The sequence below is a fragment of the Notamacropus eugenii genome, chromosome 1, assembly GCF_028372415.1.
Source record: "Notamacropus eugenii isolate mMacEug1 chromosome 1, mMacEug1.pri_v2, whole genome shotgun sequence".
NCBI lineage: Eukaryota > Metazoa > Chordata > Mammalia > Diprotodontia > Macropodidae > Notamacropus > Notamacropus eugenii.
The window spans coordinates 414,727,270-414,748,523 of NC_092872.1; the positions used below are offsets into that span (position 1 = coordinate 414,727,270).

The 21,254-nt window shown below is 48.5% G+C and overlaps 1 protein-coding gene across 1 annotated transcript; it reads left to right on the top strand.

Moving 5' to 3' along the window:
• Positions 1-1,541: 1,541 nt before the first annotated feature.
• N4BP3 (NEDD4 binding protein 3) lies at positions 1,542-11,892 on the top strand. Its single transcript, XM_072631193.1, has 5 exons — positions 1,542-1,737; positions 8,117-8,512; positions 8,762-9,298; positions 9,531-9,773; positions 10,834-11,892. The coding sequence occupies exons 2-5, from the start codon at positions 8,147-8,149 to the stop codon at positions 11,365-11,367; spliced, it is 1,680 nt and encodes a 559-aa protein (XP_072487294.1). The 5' UTR covers positions 1,542-1,737; positions 8,117-8,146; the 3' UTR covers positions 11,368-11,892.
• The last annotated feature ends 9,362 nt before the right edge of the window (positions 11,893-21,254 follow it).

Below are 21,254 nucleotides of genomic sequence, written 5' to 3' on the forward strand. Positions count from 1 at the left end.
CTTCGATAGCTGCCTTAAGTCTCTCTCCACTCCAGCCCATTCTCCACTCACTTATCAGAAGGATCTTAAAGTGTCAGCTCCCTACTCAATAAAACTCCCAGTAGCTCCCTATTACCTCCAAGATCAAATCTAAAAACCTGTTTGGCTTTTAAAACCCTCTATAGCCTGACCCCTTCCTAACATTACAACCTTCTTACACTTTATCTACTTCCAGGTATTCTACAGTCAAGCAACACTATCGGCCTTGCAATTCCTCACACATAGAACATTCTATCTCCAGTAAGCTTAAGCCTGAAGTCACATTTGAATTCAGGTCTTCCTGAGACTTGTGGTCCAGCATTTTATCCATTGTACCATCTAGTTTCCTGACTCTATGTACAAGTGTATATATTTGGGAAAGTATCCACTGGCTTTATACTTAGAAAGCATTCACCGGCCTCAGAGAACTGGTTTGGAGTTCCAGTTCTGACATCTAAGTGACTCTAAATAAGACAAAACCCTTCTGAGGTCAGGTTTTGGGTTGAATTTTTTTTTCACCTCTAGAATGGGGAAGCGAATATTAGTACTAGCTACCTAACAATGTTATTGTAAGAAAGCACTTGTAATCCTTAAGATATTAAAATGTACAGTACTATTATATGGACTGCCAACCTCTGAGTCGGGAAAACTTGGGCTCAAATCCCTTTTCTGACCCATGCTGTAAGTGTGTGACCTGAAACAAGTCAACCTCTCAATGCCTTAGACTTTCTCCGAGACTGGGAGTTGGAGAAATCTGCTTTGGTAGAGGGCGTTTGCTCGTGTGAAGTTCCCTGTCCCAAGAATATCACCAGTCCAGGACAAGCAAATGCTCAAATGGCTGAGATCTCTCCAACAAAGCAGATGTCAAATGCATATATACATGTATACATACATACATATTCATGTATATTTACGTATGGGTGTGAGACTTGTGTATTTTTAAGTGTTCCGCCTGTAGGGTTCTTTTCAGAATCTCAAAGAAAATTATCTTGGTTTTATATGCAGTATTACTGGTTGGAAGAGGGAAGAAGAAATAATAAAGAGGTAGGCTAAGAAGCACTTTACTTTTAATAGCCGGTTCTGCCAGAAGCCAGGCGTACAACTCAGAAATTCACAACTCCCAAGCATGGGCTCTGTCCCACCCACCTCTTGCAGCTGGGTCAGAAGTAGGGGTGTGCCTAGGGCGCGCCAAGGGGGCAACTGGATGGGGCAGCAGCCTCACTTGAATTAGTGTATTCCAAAGAGGAGGGGTGAGGCAGACGGTTCTAAGAATTTGTCTCTGCTGGGAGAGTGGGAGGCGGGGGATACCGTGGCCCACAGTTTCCGGACAAGAAGGGCGGTGGTGCGGCCGGACTTTGCTTTCTCCATTCTTGCTTTCCCAGAGAGGTTGGCTGGTTGCCTATTCTGGGACCGGTCCAGGTCTCAAATTCTGGGATTGAGTCAGGCCGGGTTTTCCCTCCGCCTTTGGGAGCAAAGCGAACTATTCAAATCGGCGTCTCTAGCTCCAGAGCCAGAACCGGACCGTGTTTTCTCTGTGTCCCTGCGGCAGAGAGGGTGGCTGAGGTTTCAGTACCGTCTAGAGCCGGGAGCCTGGAGCAGAGGGTTCGAATCTCGGAGAGGGAAGAGGCCGCCGTGCCATTGGAGAGCTGGGACCCCAAAGCCTGGTCCCAGACCCAGGAACCGGTGGGCTGACAGAGAACGAGAGCCGGCACCAACATGGTGAGTGTGCCTGGCTGCGCCTCTGGAATGTGGGGCAGGGTCTGGGAGGAACGGTGCACAGTAGCAGCTCATCCCGCCCTGTCCCTAGGACCCTCAAGGAAGAACTCCCTTCATGACCTTGGGCAATTCGCTGCTCCTCTTGGGGTCTCAGTTTCCCCCTCTGTAAAATGGGGTTAGCAGGGAAGGAGGAGGCTAGGTTTAAGAAATCTCCAAGTGCCCTTCCAGGATTCTTGCTAATGGAGGGTTTTCAACGGCTCGGTCCCGCGACACCAGCGGGGTGTTGCGGAAACGGGTTTGGGATTATGGGCTGCAGGGCTCCGTTAGGGTTCTCTCTTGCAGCCTCACCAGCCCTCAACTCCTGCCCCCGGCAGGATGATGGATCAATCTGGCTGGCTAACCTTGGGACTCAGAGTCTAGCTCCCTCTCTCCTCCCCAACCCCAGCCCTGGAGCAGCCCTTGGGACCATGGAAGGTGGGAGGGGCAGAGAAGAGCTGTGTTATACCCCAGGTCTGTTCACAGAGAGCAGCTGCTCCAGGAATGCGGATTGGTGATCCGGGGCGGCCCGTCTCCTCTGCCCTACCCGTGGTCAAGTCTATTTGCATCCTGTGAGACAGCCTTGAGGGGAGCCCCACGCCTGACCTCGCCTCGCTTCCCCATCCCCCCGACAGCCAGCCCCCAGCGCCCTTTGCTGAGTGGGAGGGAAGACACCCCCATCCCTCGAGCCCCAGGCTTAGTGGCTCAAAGCCCCATTGAGAGTTCTAGGTGACCTAGACTAGGTGGGTCACCTTCACCGGGGTCTAGGTGAAAGCTATAACGCATGATGGGGGGGGGGGACAGACGGGGGGCGCTGGGGCAGGTGGCCTGGGATGTTGACCAAAATCTGTTTGGAGCTGTGGCTCCCAGTGTGGGAAGGTTTGTGAGGTTGTCCTGGGCTGGGCGCCTCCTAGACCGGCGCAGACATGGGTGGGGACAGTTCCCTCCCCTGCCTCTTGGGGCTGGCCGTTTGGCTGGGTTACCTGCTGGGGACTGGACTTGCCTGCTGAGCCACCCCTTGCTTCTGGCTGTCCGAGAAGGGGAGTGGAGGCCGGAAGCGGTTGGAATTTCCTGGTGTGTGTTTGCATATGTGTGTATGTGCACATACATGTACATGTGCATGCATTCACATATACAATACATGTACATATGTGTATGACACATCCATGTATATATACACATCCATACACATATACATTCTCCTACTGGTGTTATATGCATGCATGCATACAGATATGTGCACACCCACACATGTGTGTATATGTATCTATCTATCTATATATGTGTGTGTTATACATCTATTCCCTCCAAAAGCTGTTATCCCCTTCCTGCAGGTAGCCCAGGATTTCACAGGTGAGGCTTTCTGCTTTTGCCTAGTGGCTCTGTCTTGTGAGGGAGGTATTTGGACTTCAGGGTCAGAGTGGGATATGGTCTCTGTCCACTACAGGATCCCAGACAGAGCTCTCAGAACCAGGAAACTGTCTTGACCTATTGATCAGATGGGGAAAATCAAGGCCCAGAGTAATAGAACAGGTGAAAGGTGGAATTAGAATTCTGGAACTTTCCTTCTTCCTGCCCACCCCTTCCCTCCCCCCCCAATTCTTCAGCTAGAATTCTCCCAGGGCATTTTCCCATCTCCCTCCTGGAGAATTCAGCCTTCCCTGACTGAGCAATGGATAAAAATGCATCCGTATCACTTCATGCGCTCAGAAGGCTTTGGTTGGGTCCCTAAAGAATCCACCCCCATCCCAGAGCCTCTGTCCAGCTTGTCTGGGATCCACAGAATCATTCTGGAAGAGTCCTTGATCTTTAATCAGTGCCCCTCTCAACCTTTTCTAGAGAGACCTGTAGGGAGTCAAGGTTTACATTGTCTGTATCAAAAGGATGTCTCAGACCCTCAGAATACTAGGATCTGTTCCCTGTCTGTCTTCATCCCCATTTTGACTAAGGAGGGGGGACTCCTATGCCTTTAAGTCCTGGCCTAAGCTTCAAAGTCTGATGTGGGGGAAGATCAAGCAGCAGCTGACTGTTGGGATCAATGTCCCTTTGAAGGGACCTACCTCCTCCCCAGCCCCAGCCTCATATCTGGAGCCATAGTGACATTCTGGACCCCTGCCCAACCCCATTCCTCTGGAGAGTAACATTCCTAGTTTCTCCTCTCAGCTTCATCCTCTTTCCCTCAGACCAGAGCAGTCTTTGCAAAACAGTCTCTCCAGCAGGAGGTGGGGCCCTTTCCTGGGTGAGACCCCCAGCCTTCTGTAGTTAAGGGACTGGTCTCCTCCTATCCCATCCTTCTAGCCCAACTTGGTCTCCCTGCTAAGTAAATCCTAGCTAAGAGTTGGGCTTGGGGTAGAAAGACTAACTGAATGGTCTGTGATGCTCAAGAGCTAGATTTGACTGGTCTTCAGGTTTGGGGGACCTTAGAAATCTAGCCCTTGGAGTGGAGATCCACTCCCCTGGTGAGTGAGTTCTGTGGGTCAGCTTTTGTCTCTCAGCCCATAGAAAGGTGCTAGCAATGGGCATGAAGGTTGCCTCGTGGGGTTCAGATATTGTGTGTCTATCTCTCTGAGACACATGTCCTAGATGGAATCCATACAATGGTGCGTGTCAGAGTTCGAAGGAATCCTGGAGACCATTAAATCTAGCCCAGTTCCTTTGCAGAGGAGGAAATCGAGGACTTGCGGGGGGGGGGGGGGGGGGGGGGGGGAATAGGGCCTGGGAATGAATAGCAGAGTTTAGCCTGATTGAATTTGCCCTACCCAAGGAAGCCTCATCTGGCTGCCTATGGGGACCATGAGGAGGCCCTGATTCACCTCCAAGGCTCCAGTTTAGTCATCCTAATCCCAGGAGCCGGTCAGGAAGCTCCCTTCTTCCCTCCTGCCTCCTTCCCCCGCTTGGGTGGCTAATCCCAGGTTGCTTCCCCTTCCTGCCCTACCCTGAGTTCTTAGTTCTGATGCCTCTAGGCAACAGTCTGGAATGTGGGGGGGGCAGGTTCAGGGGGTAGAAGGTGGACCTCAAAAAGCAGCTGAAAGCTTGGAGGAAGGGCTGAGGATATGGAATCCCTTTAAACTAAGGGATTAAACTGGCCCCCAGAGTTCTGCATTCCTTGGAGTTACCTCTGCCCCAGGGCCAGCCCCAGAATTTGGACCACTCCCTGAGCAGGCTCGATGGGGTCCCTGGGGGAGGACTGAGACTAGAGAATGGTGCTGAGAATTAATCTTTCTATCTCCAGCCAGCTCAGCCCAGCCCAGCTCAGTTCAAGGGCTCAGATCTTTAGAGAATTCCTGGTACAGTGGAATTGGGGCTGGATTTGGAGTTAGAGGACCTGGGTTCAAATCCAACTCTGCCACTGTATGCCACTTGTATGACCTTGAGTAGGTCACTTAACATCTCTAGGTCTCAGTTATCTCTAAAATGAAGAGATGAGAGTAGTTGGCCTCTGAGGTCCCTTTCAGCTTTGTTCACTGATGCATATAGTAGAGCAGACCCAAACCCTATGTGTTGGGAAACCTTGCTTTCTTCCCTGGCTTTAGCCCCAGGGTGTGTGTGTGTGTGTGTGTGTGTGTGTGTGTGTGTGTGTGTGTGTGTGTGTGTGTGTGTGTGTGTGTGTATGAATGTGCATTCATGTTACACTGTATGTGCATGTGGCTTCAGCCGAAGGACTCTCCATTCTGCTGCTACTGTCCTACCTCTCAATTCCAGGCTTTCAAATTCCTGGACTGAGCCCCAGACCCAGAGAATATAGTCTGTCTTGTCAAAATTAGAATCAAGGTTATGTGCCTCCCCAGCTCTAAGTAACCTTCCCCTAGGAATTCAGTGTCTGGACTAAGGTGAGGAGGAGTACCAGCATATGGGCCCTCTCTGATAGTTAGATGACAGAACAAACAAAATGGCCTTTGGTAGAGGGAGTCTAGACCTTTCAGCCAACCAGAGATCCAAAGGAGGACAAACTGTCCTCCTTCCCTATAAATCCCCTCTGAATCTTGTTGAGCTCTGGATGGGAGGCAAAAGCGGATTGGGTCAGGAAGACATGAGTTCATATTCTGTCTCAGACCCTTAATAGCTTAATTACCCTGGGCAAGTCACTTGACTTTTCTTTGCCTCAGTTTATCTATAAAACAAGAGGGTTGGACTTAATGGCCACTAAAGTCCTTTCCAGCCCTGTTTCTATGAACCGATGCTCTGTGATCCTATGGTTGTTAGAAAAGAAACAAAGGCACAGAAAAGGCCTAGGCTTGTGTGAATCCAGTAGAGAACGGAAATGAAATGAAGAGTCCTGGTTCCTGGCATGCCTTTGAACAGAGTCACTGAACAGAGTCACTTTGGGGCTTCCCCAGGCTCTGCCTCACCCTCTCTCTGCCCCTCCCTTCAATTCCACTCTCCTGCTCAAGCTCCCCTCTCCACTCCCATCACCCCCAGCACCCTTGGTGGCTGGGGGTTGCACAGGCAGGGGCAGGAATGTGCCTGAGGGTGACTGGGTGAATGATGCCCGGGTCATCATGGCCTCGGAGGCGGGGCTGCCCCGTGTGGGTGCCTGTGTGTGCATGTGTACGCTTCCAACATGGAGAGTCTACTCTGAGGAGAGCTCTGGGATTAACACAGTAGGCTTCTAACAAATGCTTGCTGAATTAAATGAAAAGGGAGTTGGAGGAAAGCACTGATTTGGAGTCAGAACCTGGGCTCAAATCACTCAACTCTCTGCTGTGTGACCATGGTTGTTACTTGCCCTCTCTGGGCTTCTGTTTCCTTTTCTTTAGAATTAGAAGTTCAAAGCAGGTGATCTCCGAGGTCCCTTCTAGCTCTAGTTAACTGTGCCCCAAACCAAGAGATAGAACTCCTGGGTTCTAGTTCTATTTGCAGGAGGCACCTTACTTCATACATCAGTCCTCCAACCTCTGGCATGGCACATGGCACATGGCACCCACAATGAGAGACCTGAGCAACAGATGGGAAATAAAGCCCAAGAAACCCAGGGGGAAATTGGAGGGGAAATGTTTCCCACCCCTTCACCCCCATCCCCACCAAGGCTTTTCGGTTGTTGGTTTTGTATTTATGGAAAGTGGGGAAGTCCCCTGGGTGGGAGGAAAAACAAACAGAAATCTTTCCCCAAAGTTTGTACCTTTTTATTTTTTTAAGGCTTTCAAGTTCCGGACTTGGGGGTGGGAGCTCATTGATTCGTAGATCTCCACATACATACTTTGTCTTTCAAAAACACAAAAGCTGGAAATGGTTCAGGAGAATGGAGCCTGGGGTGGGGTAGGGGGTGGGGGGAGCTGGCTTTATCTGGGGGGATGGGGAGAAAGGGGGGATCTGGAAGGCCCTCAAGGGGATAAACTCCCAGGTGCATCCCCTTCTGTCCCTGAGTAAGTGGGAGCCTGGGGTCTGAGGGTCTGAGATGCTTAGGGCTCTGTGTGTGATTGTTTTCTTGTGATGGTGGCTTGAATAAGCAGGCTCACTCCCCCTCACCCCCCCTCCAACACATGCACACCTGCTCCGGATGTCACTGCCCATTGTCCAGCTCCATCCTTCCTCCCCCCAGGCCCTTCCTGTTTGTGTCTCTCCAGCTGTGGGACCCAGGGTCCTACCCCCGTCCCTGGGCTTCCCTTGGGGCCTGTCACCAGGGAGAGTGAAGGCATGAACTGAACTGTGTCTTTTCCCCTGCTTTTCTCCTCGAACATCCCCACAAAGCCCTTCTGCCCAGGTTCAGCTAGGTCCCAGAAGGAGAAGAAAACAGGTCAACTCTGCAAGGAGCTTGTCTGGGCTCAGAGAAACCCCTTGCCCATACTCCTCCTGACCCCACTGTGTACTTGGACCTCTTCTGTGGGTTTGGGAGGGACAGGTCCAAGTCTAGTCTCAGGTTTTCAAGGGCAGTACCTGCATCCCCAGTCCTCCTTGAGCCCTTCAGAGTAGATCCAGCTTAGAATATGTAAAAAGGGAGAAGGAACCCCAGGAGGAAGGATCATAGGTCCAAGGAGTCTTGGTAGTACTTGATTACTCCTGCTGGCTAGGACCTATTTACCACAGGGAATGAGCAGACATGGTCAAAGGCCTCCCCTTCTCCCACTCATGACAATCTGGATTTGGATCCCCAAGACTCGAGACCCTGCTCTGCCTGGTATTGGGAGGGGGTGTGTGAAGAACAGAGTGGGTGTCTCCTAGATAGAGGGGCTGTTCTCTGGAATGGTGGCATCTTGGGCCAGGCAGACCAGAGCTTCTCAGGAATGGGGCAGACAATGGCAAAGGAGTTCTGTGGTTCTTACAGTAAAGTCATACATCCTTAAGGGAAATATCTGCCTGGGAAGGGGTTGGGGGAACACCCCTCTGAGCCAGCCTTTGATCTTCCCAGAGCCGGCCCTTTCAGCCCTGCTGAAGCTTCATGGCAACAGCCCAGAGACCTCCCCGAATCAGTGATACTGCCCTCCATACCATGGGCAGCGTGGGTAGCCTGCTGGAGAGACAGGACTTCTCCCCTGAGGAGCTGCGGGCTGCCCTGGGCAGTGCCCGAAGCTCACGCCAGCCCGATGGGCTCCTTCGCAAGGGTTTGAGCCAGAGAGAGCTCCTCAGCTACCTTCACCTAGCCAAGAAGGACTCCAAGGCCACCAAACGTTGGCCATCAGGGGGGTCTCACCGGCAGGGGGATGATGACCACCATAGCAACTACTCTGGTCTCTACTACCGAGAGCACCCCCGGGGGGCTGACTTCACCAAGACTTCCCTGCCTGAGCGGGGCCGCTTTGACAAGGTGAGGGAGCAGCAATGGGAGACAGTCTGGGGTAAGAGGAGGAAGGGGGCTTCTCCTCTGCTTGCATGGCTGGGGGAATTTTACCAGTAGGGAAAGGTGCCCAGGGCATGATGTTGAGACAGGGAAATAGGAGGCTTCCCCTCTGGGGGTGTCCACTCTATGCAGTTGGGTGGGGGAACTTCTGAGAATGAGCAGAGGGGGCATGAACATGGATCTCACATACCCTTTCCCCTCCCTTTCTCCATCCAGTGCCGCATCCGACCCTCGGTCTTCAAACCAACAGTAGGTACAGGGAAGAGCTTCCTGTCCATGCAAAGCCTGGCAGCCCACAAGGGCCAGAAGCTGTGGAAGAGCAATGGTAGCCTCCATACACTTGTGTGCAACCCACCCCTGAGCCCTGGTCCCCAGGCCAGCCGAGCTCGGGCCCAGCTGCTGCAGGCACTTAGTCTGGATGAAGGTGGCCCCGACCCTGGCCTGTCTGATTCCTCTAGCGGTGGTAGTGGTGGCCCTGGCCCCTTCAGTGCCTCTGTGGGACACGTCAACCACCTGGGGGGCTCCCTAGACCGAGCTGCCCGGAGCCCTAAACAACAGGTGATGGTGACTGCTGGGGAAATAGGGCCATTGGCCACTCTGAGCTGCCTGCCTGAGCCTCCACCCCCCTATGACTTCACATATAATACTCAGATGGCCCAGGACTCAGTGACCCTGCGGCAGGGTCAGTCTGGGGGACTGTCAGAGCTGAAAGGAGGCCTCGGTGATGATGATGGCCCCAGTCCCTTTGCACAGGTGAGAGCTACAACCCCAACCCTCCTCCTACAACCTGTCCTTTTCCATCTCTCTTACCATCCTGGCCCTAGCCTCATGTTCTCTCCTCTCTTCATCTACTCTTCCCACTCTCCTCCCTCCTTCTTGCTCTGTTGGGACGTACAAGCCTGTCCTCTTGGGTTGTGTGCATGTCCAGGGAGGGAGGCTTGTATCCCTGGGCTGGTCTCCCCTGAGGCCCTGATGTCTTCTCCAGGAGCTGGAGGATAGGCAGCAGCTGTGGCTGGCTGAGCTGAAGCATCTCTATGATGAGAAGCTGCAGGAGATAGTGCAGAAGGCCGAACGGAACGAGCGCAGCCTCCAGCTGCAGCTCTTCATGGCTCAGCAGGAGCAGCGGAGGCTGCGGAAGGAGCTCAGCGCCCGGCAGGATCTGACCAAGGAACCGCCACGCTCCCCGGAGAGCACCAGCCCCAGTCTGGAGGAGGAGACCAAGTGGGAGGTGAGGGGGCACTGGTGGCTAGCAGGGACTGGAGGCCTGGCCCAGAACAGCCCTTCAGCTGTGATGGAGATTCAGTGATCCCTTCTGTTACAAGACCCAGCTTTGCTTTGAGGAAAGAATACCAGTTCTAGAGTTCACATGCCATGGGTTCAAATCCAGCTCTGCCATATATTACCTGTGTGACTTGGACAAATCACTGAGCCTTCCAGAGCCTCAGTTTCCTCATCTGGAAAATGAGGGGGCTGGCCTTGATGACCTGAGAGATCTCTTCCCACCCTAACTCTGTGATGCTGGTTTGGTCACCTGTAAGCTTCCTTCTGGCTCTAAATCCCACAGGCTGTCAGCTGCATGACCTTGTGCAAGTCACTTCTTAGATGGGCTCAGTTTCTTCCTCTGTAAAATGAGGGGGTTGGACTAGATCAGGAGTTCCCAACTTGGTCTGTGTGTACATAGACCTCAGTTTAATCCTTCAGTTTAAAGGTAATGTTTGGTAAATAGTCATATTATCCCATTGAAATGGATATATTTTATTTCCTATGTCCATATGCATAGTAAACTCCAGAATGTGTGTCCTTGTATATTCTCTAGGGGGTACTGGAAGGTTAATTGAAAGCCAATGGGCATGGTGCCCAAAAATGTTTGGGGAAACCCATGTTCTAGATGGCCTTTATGGTTCCTTTCAACCCTAGATCCTATATTGTGCTGCTGCTTTACCCTAAGTATCAGATGAGAAGGGGAAGGAACTAGGCTGAGGGAGTCATGCATGTGGGGAGAAGGGACAGAGGCAAGAATGAAAACACACTTCCCAAAGGTGGAGCCAGAATAGCTCGTGCTTCTGGGATGCACCAGAGTCTGTAAATCATCTGAAACAATCCTGAGAGAGCTGCATGATGCTCTCCCACTTTTACAGATGAAGAAACTGAGGCCCACAGAAAGGAAGGTGCCTCCAGCTTCCAAGTCAGAGCTCTAAGAGACCTCTCCTCCTCTTCTGTCCACTCTTCCTTCCCCGCCCCCTTCCACTCTTATCCCATCTTCTCTAACGCCTCCATCTTTCTCTTAGGTGGGTCAGAAGACTTCAGAAATCTCAATGTTAAAGCAGCAGTTGCGGGAGGCCCAAGCAGAGCTGGCCCAAAAACTAGCAGAGATCTTCAGCCTGAAGACAAAACTCCGAAGCAGCCGGGCCCAGGCCGAGGCTAAGGACAGTGAGCTGGCCCGGCTCCGGGACACCCTCTGCCACCAGAGCCCCCAGGATGGCCCAGGCCCAGGGGAACTGCCTGATGGGGGCTGTGAAACAGATGATTCCAAGAGCCAGGGACTTAGGGGGGAGACGGGCAGTGGCGGGGCAGAGCGGCTGTGGACCGAGCTGCAGCGGGAGCGCCAGCAGGGCAGAGAGCAGGCCTTGCTCTTTGAGCAGGAGCGGAGGACATGGCAGGAGGAGAAGAACAGAGTCCTGCGTTACCAGCGGGAGATCCAGGTGAGCTACATGGAGATGTACCACCGCAATCAGACTCTGGAGCAGGAGCTGCGGGAGCTGCGGGAGCTGAGGGCACCACAGGCACCTTGGAGCCCAAGGCTTGAGTCCTCCAAGATCTGAGTGATGCTAGAGCTGAGTAGGTGGCTGCCATAGAACCCCATGGGGATAGTCCTTGGAAAAAGTTGGGAGGGTATCCCCTTCTCTCTCTCCCCATTCCTTTGCAGGGTCCTAGGCCCTGAAGAAGGATAGGATGGATGGCCTCAAGCAGGATTAGGCCAGGCCCGGGAGGAGGGCTTCCAGTGGGGGTACTGCCCTCATTTTGGTGCTTGGAAGCAAAAGCGCAGGGGTGATTTTCTCCCCCTTTATCATATGCTCAAGCCTAACCAAGCCTTGCCAAGCCTAACCACTCCCTGGATTGGCTATGTGATCTGTATCCCAGGCCCAGTGAAGAGGCTGGGAGGGTTAGAGTGGAGCCCCCGATGATACAGAGCTTGGTGGGGGAAAGGGCTGCAAAAGGAGAGGGAGCCTGGAGACCATAAACCCCTGTGTCATGTCCTCCCTGACTCCCCAGGGGCCAGTGTGAGGAGGCTTGGACACAGGTGCTCGCCCCTCAAAGAATAAAGTCATGTTTTGTCTTGTTTTTAATTGGAGATTCTGGTTGCTTTGTTGAGACCTATTTCTACTAAATGGTGTACAGCAGGAGTATGCTTTGGAAAGGGTGAAGGAGAGCCTTGCAAAGACTTGATCCGGGTGAGGAGGGGAGCTAAAAGCTCAGCTTTTAGACCACTTTCCTGTCAGGATTTGCTCAGTCTCAGGCCAGAATCCAATCCTACTGGGTTACAGTAAGTAAGGTACTTCCCCTGGGCCTTGCTGGGCTGCTGGGCCTCACTGATTAATTCTCCTACCTTTCTGGTCTAGTTGAGGAAAGAAAGTCTCTCTTTCCATAATTCAGTTACTAAGACAAGGATTAAAAAAAAAAGCACCCAAAACTTTACTAGGGATCTAAGGGAGGAGGTGTAAAGGGAAGTACTAAGCACAAGAATGAGAGAAAGGAGTCCATGACCAAGTTTACAAAGGCACAAAGCCATTCTGTCCTTTGATGGTAGCAGCTGCTTCTATGGGGACCCCACTTTCACCTCCCCCCACTAGCAGGCAGCCCAGATACATCCTGAGACACCTGGAGGACCCCAGTTTGAACTGATATCCATCAGAACTCGATTTCCTCCTTCCCAGTGATGGTGGGCTGCTCTTCTACAGCATCATGAGTACTCCTAGGCCTTGACATTGGTCATTATCTTTGGCACCTCTAGGCCTCTCCATCAGACCTGTAGCTGAATTATCCTACAGTGTTGTCTTACCCACTCAGGGTGACCTCCTTGAGAGAGGGGTTGGGGGTAGAAGAGAAGGTTGCTTTTTTTTCTCTTTGTATCTCACATGATAAATGCTTTTTTCTTTCATTAAGGTTTGCAAAGCCTTTAGAAAACCCATTATCTCCCTTGATCTTCACAGGACTATTATTCCCATTGTACAAATGAAGAAATTGAGGTTCCATGGCTCCATGGTCATCTGTCTGTCCATGATATATAATAGCCTCTCTGACCTTGTCTCAGTGGAAGAAGGAATTTCGGCCCTTATCTGAATCAGAAAGACATTTCTTATAAGACAGACAACTCAATTCAGTTCAATGGTCATCTATCACACACCTATTGTGTGCAAGACAGCCTATCATGGGTAGAGTGCTGGTTTTGGAGACAAGAAAAACCTAGTTTAAAATTCTGCTTCTGACACTGAGACTAGTTTAGTCCCTTAATAATAGCTAACATTTATATAATGCTTAAAAGGCTCATGAAAATGCCTTATAAATATTGTCTTACTTAATCCTCACAGCAACCCCAGGTGGTAGGTGCTATGATTATCTTCTTTTTTACAGATAAAGAAGTTGAGGCAAACTGTGACTTGCCCAGGGTGGCACAGTTAATGTCTGAGGCTGGATTCAAACTCATTCTCTTGACTCCAGGCCCAGCTGCGTCTAAGGGCATTAGACAACTCCCTAGAAGCTTATTGGGTTATAGTTTGAAGTTCTACTGGTGGTAGATGAGTTCCTCGAAAAAAAAAAATTCCTAAGCTGAGAAATCACAGCTCTAATACTCTATGTGTTAGGCCTTGGGGATAGAAAAACAAAAACAAAAAAGCCTTGAAGGAGCTTCTATTTGATTGAAAGGCATCGTGATGTCCCAAACAGAGTCTTGGCCAGGTGGGAGCTGTGTGATCCTGGGCAAATCACTCATCTTCTCCAGTCCTTGCTTTCCTCATCTGTAAAATGAGGGTAACAGTGGTAATAACTCATCTCAGAGAGTTGTTGTGGGGCTCAAATGAGCTCATGCATGAGGCATTTCTGAAACCTCAAAGCGCTAGGTAAATATCTGCCAGTATTATTTTTATGCCTGGGGCAGGTCAGAAAAGACTGACATCAGCCCTTGCCCTGTGGAGCTGGATTTGGGTCTATTTGTAAGAAAATTAAATTCAGGAAACATGTATAAGGCAAAGACCTGGCTGTCAGTTAGGCCTGTTCTCTCACTTCCACCTAGACTAGGTTTTTACCAGTGGTAACAGTAACAGAATTTGGTCTGGTCAGTCCTGGAGAGGTCCCCAGGGCCAGATGATGGAGAGGGTTGAGGTGGCTTTGTTAAAAGGAAAAAGGATGAGAGAGAGAGAGAGAGAGAGAGAGTGTGTGTGTGTGTGTGTGTGTGTGTGTGTGTGTGTGTGTGTGTGTGTGTATGTGTGTGTGTGTGTGTCTGGGGGTGGTGGATGTAATAAGGAAGTATATGGGGGGCCCAGCATACGTATATAGAGCTGGGTGTGAGTACATATTAGGGCGGGGTCCAGCCTTTTTGACATTTGCTTTCCTCTGTGGTAGAAAGACAGCCTGACCTTGTTTTGGGGGATGGAGAGTGGGACAAGGGAGGTCCTGGGAATTATAGCTTGACTGCTTTCTGGAAGATGGAAACCAGGCTGTTTTGGGGCTGTTTTATAAGGACTGAGTTTCCCATGTCCCCAGCAAATTTCATTGTGTCTTCTGAAACCATCTCAAAGGCACTAAGGTTCCCAGGGTCCAGGGCCTTTGTTGGTCAGGCCTAGCTCATTGGCCCAGTTTTCCATCCTTGCATCTACATCATGATACCAAGAATGTCAGGGGCTTCAGCCAGTCCAGCCCTAACTGAAGGTCGTGGCCCTCAGATTCAGTAGGGTCAGGCCTTTTCTTGCCCTCCCTCCCATAGGGTCAGATGGCAAGGCAGGGCAAGATGAGCTTTGAAGTGCCACCACCCCTTCACCAGCTACTGGCTCCTTTTTCAGGGTGGTGGCTGGCTCAAGCTCTTGGGCTCAGCACCTCTGCTGGGGCCCAGGCCTCTTCACAGCTTCTGAATACCCACAGCAGCTCTCCACCCAGCAATTAGTGTGCTGGGGAGTCGGGAGATGGCCCACAGAGGGAGGCGGCACCAAAACTTGGCAAAGGCGCCAGAAACCAAGCTCCTGCCTGGCCCAGATGTAGTGGGGGTGGGACCTGGAGGGGGTGCGGCAGTGAATGGGTCTCAGAAGGAAACTAGATCTTCCTTAGCTCATCTGCTGCTCAACAAACCAGTTCCCTCTATTCCTCAAGCCAAATCAGCCACAGAGATGTTGTGATGAGTGAGTCCAGGATAGATGTGGTCCTGGACCAGATTTCCTGATGCCCTGTAGCTGCCTCCCTCTCCCAAGGGCCCTGACTTTTCCCCGGTGTCCTTCCTTTCCCAACTCTCCCCTTATAGACACTTCCATCCCACACAGACCCAGAGCTTTTCCAAACCCCAACTGGAGTTGGGAGGCCAGGTCTACTCTGGGCAGGGACCATGTCTTATCTTTGTATCTTTCCCAGCACTGAGTACTATACTTAGAAGATAGTTGATAAATATTTGTTGAACACTGCACTGTACATATATTATTTCATTTTATTTTCACAGTAACCCTGGGAGGTAGGTGCTGTTATTATCTTCATGGTGACCTTGGGCAAGTCATTTAACCTGTCTGCCTCATTTTCCTCAACTGCAAAATGGAGATAATAGAGGTACCCATCTCTTAGAGTTGTTGTCAAACTCAAATGAGATATTTGTAAAGCATTTTGCAAACCTTAAAGTGCTATGTAAATGCCAGCTAATATTACTTTACAGATGAAGCTGAGTCTTAGGGAGGTTAAATGACTTGCCCTTGACTAGAGTAAATATCTGTGGGGGAGAGGGGATTATAGCCCAGGTCTTCCTGCCTCCAAATCTAGAACACTGTCCACTGTGCCATACTGATTCTTTTGTCTGTCTCCTTTCTTTTCTTCCAAAGGTTTATATTTCTTCCTGCATCAATTTCATTTTAAAAAAATACATTTTATTGGTAGCTTTTGTTTTTGTACTACCAGGATTTCTCCCAATATTCCCCACCCTGTAGAGCTATCCCATATGACAAATAATATTTTTAAGGGAAAGGAGGCAGCTGGTGTCACAGTGGATAGAATGTTGGATCTAGAGTCAGGAAGACCTGAGTTCAATTTGACTTTAGATACTTGCTAGCTTTGTGACCTTGGGCAGTTCATTTAACATCTGTTTGCCTCAGTTTCCTTGAATGTAGAATAGGAATCATAATGGTCCCTATCTCACAGAGCTCTTGTGAGGATCAAATGAGATAATACTTGTAAAGTGCTTAGCACAGTGCCCATATATGATACATATGTTCTAACTATTATTAGTCTAAGGCATGTCTGTCAACATCTGGAGAGCCATATGGGAGCCTGGTGGTCCCAGGTGAGCCAAGCAGGATCAGTGCTTTGAGAGGAATGACTCACTGGTGGGGGTGAAAAAGAGGAAGAAGAGAAAAAAATAAGAAAAACCAATTGAAACATTGAAAAAGTCTGGAAGTATATGCAATTCAACACAGTCATGGAATCATCAGCTCAGCAAAGGATTGGGGTAGGGGTATCTTCTGTCTCTTCTTTGGTGTCATGCTTGTTCTTTGTAATTTTTCATCGTCTTTTGAACTATTGTGGTGGTTGTCCTTTCATTTACCTTTTAGTCATTGTGTATATCCTTTTCTTGATTCTGTTTACTTTTCTCTGCATCAGTTCACGTCATTCTTCCCATGCTTCTCTATACTCATTCATCATTTCTCATAGCAAGTAATTATATTACAATCATGTACCACAGTTTGTTTAGCCATTCCTGGGTTGTCAGGCATCAATTCAATTTCAGCTAGCATTTTTTAAAAAAAAATTAATATTTTATTTCCCACCAATTGCATGTAGAAACAATTTCAACAGTATTTTTTCAAATTTTGAGTTCCAAATTCCCTCCCCTGCTTATTGAGAAGGCAAGCAATTTGACATAGGTTATACATGTATAGTCATTCAAAGCACATTTCCATGTAAGTCATGCTGTAAAAAGCATTTTTCATGTCTGAAAAGACAGACCAAAAAAAAAATCCCCAAGAAAAATAAAGAAAAAATATCTTTGATCTGCATTCAAGCTCCACCAGTTCTTTCTCTGGAAATGGAGAGCACCTTTCATCATAAGTCCTTCAGAATTGTCTTAGATCATTGCATTTCTGAGAATAGCTAAGTTACTCACAGTTGATCATTACAATATTGTTGTTACTGTGTACAGTGTTCTACAGGTTCTGCTCATTTCACTTTGCATCAGTTTATGTAAGTCTTTCCAGGTTTTCCTGAGAGTGTCCTTTAATAAGCATTTCTTAAGTGCCTCCTGTATGAAAGAGGCTATCTGGTGCTGGGGATACAAAGATAAAAGATGAAATTGAAGTCCTGACCTCAAGGGGTTCACATTCTGTCCCAAAAGTAGGGCCCCAATTAAATTAGCCTGGTTTATAATGAGCTCCCCAGAAGGTTGACAGGTGGGGTGCCTGAAATGTGAGACAGCTCCATAATAAAGTCATCCCTGAGAGACTCCCCTTACTGTGTCTTCTAGTTAACCTTGCTACGACCGTCCCTTGTTCCAGAAAGCCACACGTGCAAAATAAGAGAATAGGGAATTGGAAGGCCCTCAGAGGTCCTTTAGGCCAACTCTTTCATTTTACAGGTAAGCGAACTGAGGCCCAGAGAAGGGTTGTAAGTAGCTGGGATTCAGATCCAGGTCCTCTGATTTCAAATCCAGTTCTCTTTTCTGTTTTACCTCTCTAGGTCTCAGTTTATTCACCTGTAAAAATGAAGGGTTTGAGCTAGATGAATGTCCAGGTTTTCTTCCTGCCTTAAATTTCTTAATCACACACTATATGTGAAGCCCCGTCCTTGGTGTTAGAGGAGATGCAAAGATAAGAAATCTCCCTTCCTGCCCTTAGGCACTCACAATTTAGCAGCTGGATCGGGAATCTCTCTTGAGTGTCTACTGTCAGGCAGGACCAGTTACCCCCGAAGAGAGAAACAGAAGCCAGAGGTGTTTTGAAAAAGCTGATGAGGTCATTGCTCCCCTGGCTTTTCCGGTCTGCCTCCTGTATCTTTGTTTGTTCATCTGTCCAGCCTGGGTTCAGGGCCTGGGCCCCTAGGGTGGTGATTCCTTCAGCTTTGGGACCTCCTAGGTTCACACACCCCCACCAGTGAGTCATGGCCCTCAAAGTACTGCTCCTGCTTGGCTGGCCTGAGACCACCCAGGCTCCCATACGGCTTTCCAGATGTTGACAGATATGCCTCAGGTATTCATTGCATTGTTTCAGAATAAACCTCTGGCTCTTGGGGTGAAAGGAAGAGCTGTATTCCTGTGCCCCCCAGCTTTAGGTATCTAATATACTGGTTGGGCTGTGAGGCCTAGGACTCTGCCTCCTTAGTCCCTTCTCCACAGCACCCACTCAGTCCTGAGCCAGCCAGTGAGTGAACGGCTCCACGGGAGAGACAGACTCTGAGTGGGAGAAAATTATCATTCACTTTCTCAGTCTTCCACTGCTTGCATCCTGGTGAAGAAAGAACACTGCCCCCAGATTTGCTCTGTTAGGCACACATGTACTGCCCACACCATGAGGAAGTGTGGGGGAGTCAGGGAGGGAAGAAGGCATCCAGGCATCTTGAGTTCCTAAAAACTCTGAGGCCCACCTTGGCACCCCACCCTGGTCCTCTTCATCCTAGCATTCCAGGCCTTCCTATCTTCTGAACCTTATCTCATACTATTCCTTTTCATATATTCTGTGTACTCCCTAAACTGGACTACTCTGTATTCCCATGTTGTAGAAAATATTTTAAAGGTTTGATGTGTGGTTTGGGGTTTTTTTGGCACCAGAGTCATTTTTCTGATACCAACTCACAAATGCATCCTCTCGTGACAACAGCAGCAAAAACCCTTAGTCAATCAAAACTCAACAACCAAAAAACACAAAGGCTTATTTATGACAGCTTATGCAAACTCCCATACCTGTGACTTCCTAATCTTTACTGAGAGGAGGGAAGAGTGTTTAGCCCTCTGATCTAATTAGATAAAATGCATAAAGCACTTTGCAAACCTTGAAGCACTATATACATGTTAGTTACATTGTTATTATTATCTCTTCTCGATTCCCAGAATTGATTCATTTCAATTAAACAAGCTTAAATGACCTTCATGTGCCAGGCACCGTATTAGGGAATAAATAAACCAAGGAAAGTGGTTCCTACTTGCCACGCGTTTACTTCCTACTGGTAGATACAAGTATTTAGAAAGCTAGGTGCAAAATGATTTAAGGACCCAAAGAACACCAACAAGGGAGGAGTGGGGGAATCAGGAAGATTTGCCCGGCAGAGCTCACCTGAGCTGAGTTTTGAAGGAAGTGAAGGATTCTGGGAGGTGGAGATGGGGAATGAATACTTTCCAGGAATGGAGGGAGACATGGAATGTCACATTTATAGGAACATATAGGCCAGTTTTACAGGAATCTAGAGTGTGTAAATCACAGGAGGTAATAGGTAGTCCCTGGAAGATAGGATAGAGCCAGATTGTGGAGAGCTGATATTAGGATAATAACATCACAGGTCTAGGGTTGAAAAGGACCTCAGAGGGTTCAGAGTACCATCTCCTCATTTTACAAATGAGGATAATAAGGCCTAGAGAAGTGAAGTCTTTGTTCAAAGTCATAACAAACTGAGGAGTTTGCATTTTATCCTCAACAGGCAATAGGGAGTTGCTGGAGATTTTAAAAATATATATATATTTTAACTTGAAGCAAATAGTTGCTGATGAGATCACAAAGAAGGGGGGAAGAAAAGAGGGTCTAGACATAGCCTTGGGGAAACTTGTGGGATATAAAAGATAATTTAGCTTGCTTTTGCATAATGATAATAGGTAGCATTTATGTAGTTACAGCACTCTTAAGTTTTGCAAAGCACTTTACATGTATTATCTCATATGATCTTCACAACAACCCAATAATGTAGGTGCTATTATTTTTCTTTAATAAATAAAGAAACTGAGGTTATGAGGTTAAATGATTTGCCTAGGTCACAGAGCTAATATATATCTGAGTTAGGATTCACACTTAGCGCTTCCTGAATCTAAGGCAGACACTCTATCCACTATACCACCTAGCTTCACCATGCTACCTTTCAACTCCTATCCTTATCTTGTGCTCAAAATGGACTGAAATCCATTCCTTCCTCCAAAACCCAATCTCTATCAGACATTGCAGACATTGTAGATTATAGATATCACCTCTAAAGCTACCAAACCTTCCCACTGTGCTCTCTGGAATGCCTGCTCCCCAGGTAACAAACTCTTTTTCACCTTAACTCTTTCTCCTTTCCCACTTCATTATTTTCTGCTCTCACTGAGATCCAGCTCCCTGCTTCCAGTCTCTCCCCACTCTAGCTGCTCCTTTACTCAGTGGTCAAACTGATCTTCCTAAAATGCAAGTCTGATCATTGTTGTTGTTCAGTCATTTTCAGTTGTGTCTGACTCTCCATTTGGGGTTTTCTTGGTGAAGATACTAGAGTGGTTCGCCATTTCCTCCCCCAGCTCATTTTACAGATGAGGAAACTGACCGTTTCACCCTTCAATTCAATAAATTCCAGTGGCTCCCTATCACTTCTAGAATCAAATATAAATTCCCTTTATATCATTCAAAGCCCTTTATAACCTGGTTTCTTCCTATCTTTCCAGGCTTCTTATATCTTTCTCCTCCACGTAGTCTGTCTTTCAGTAACACCAGCTTTCTTATTGTGTCTCCTACAAGACTCTCCACCTTTAGACTCTGGACAATTTTACTGGTTGCTCCTTATACCTGAAATACTCTCCTTCCTTATCCCTGTTCCCTGTGTTCCTTCAAATCCCAGCTAAAATTCCATCTTCCACGAGAAGCCTTTTTTTGATCCCTCTTAATGATAATGTTTTCTCTCTATTGGTTACCTCCAGTTTATCTCATATCTATCTTCTATGTAGTTGTTTTCCGGTTGTGACCTCTATTAAGCTGTGAGCTCTTTTGAGTGATTGTATTTTGCCTTTCTTTCTATGCCCACTACTTAGCACAGAGCCTGGGACATAGTAGGTCCTTAATAAATGGTTATTGTTGGATTGACTCTTTGGTCAGTGACTCTGGCCTCCTTGCTTCCCTCCTCCCCTCACCCAAGACACTCCATCTCCCAACTCTGGGCATTATCCCCCAAGCCAGGAATTCTTTCTCTTCTCATCTCTACTTCATGACTTTCTTGAAGTCCCAGCCCAAATCCTATCTTCTATAAGAAAACTTTTATTTCACTTAATCCTAGTGCCTTCTCTCTTTTGATTACCTCCAATTTATCCTGTATATATCTTGTTTGTATTTGGTTGTTTGCATATTATCTCCCCACTGTGAGCTCTTTGAGAGCAGAAACTGACTTTTTTTGGGGGGAGATGGAGACTTTTCTTGTTTCCGCAATGTGAGCTGCAGAGTGTGCTCGGTGCCTGGCACATAATAAGTACTTTAAAAATGCTGATTGAGACTGTCTGACTTGTATGAAACCTTTCCTGAGGTATCCACGT

Excerpts from the sequence above, each read along its gene's own strand:
- N4BP3 (XM_072631193.1), top strand. The coding sequence starts at position 8,147 with ATGGCAACAGCCCAGAGACCTCCCCGAATCAGTGATACTGCCCTCCAT. Across the intron at positions 8,513-8,761 it reads AGCGGGGCCGCTTTGACAAG|TGCCGCATCCGACCCTCGGT; the intron begins GTGAGGGAGCAG and ends TTCTCCATCCAG. Across the intron at positions 9,774-10,833 it reads AGGAGGAGACCAAGTGGGAG|GTGGGTCAGAAGACTTCAGA; the intron begins GTGAGGGGGCAC and ends TCTTTCTCTTAG.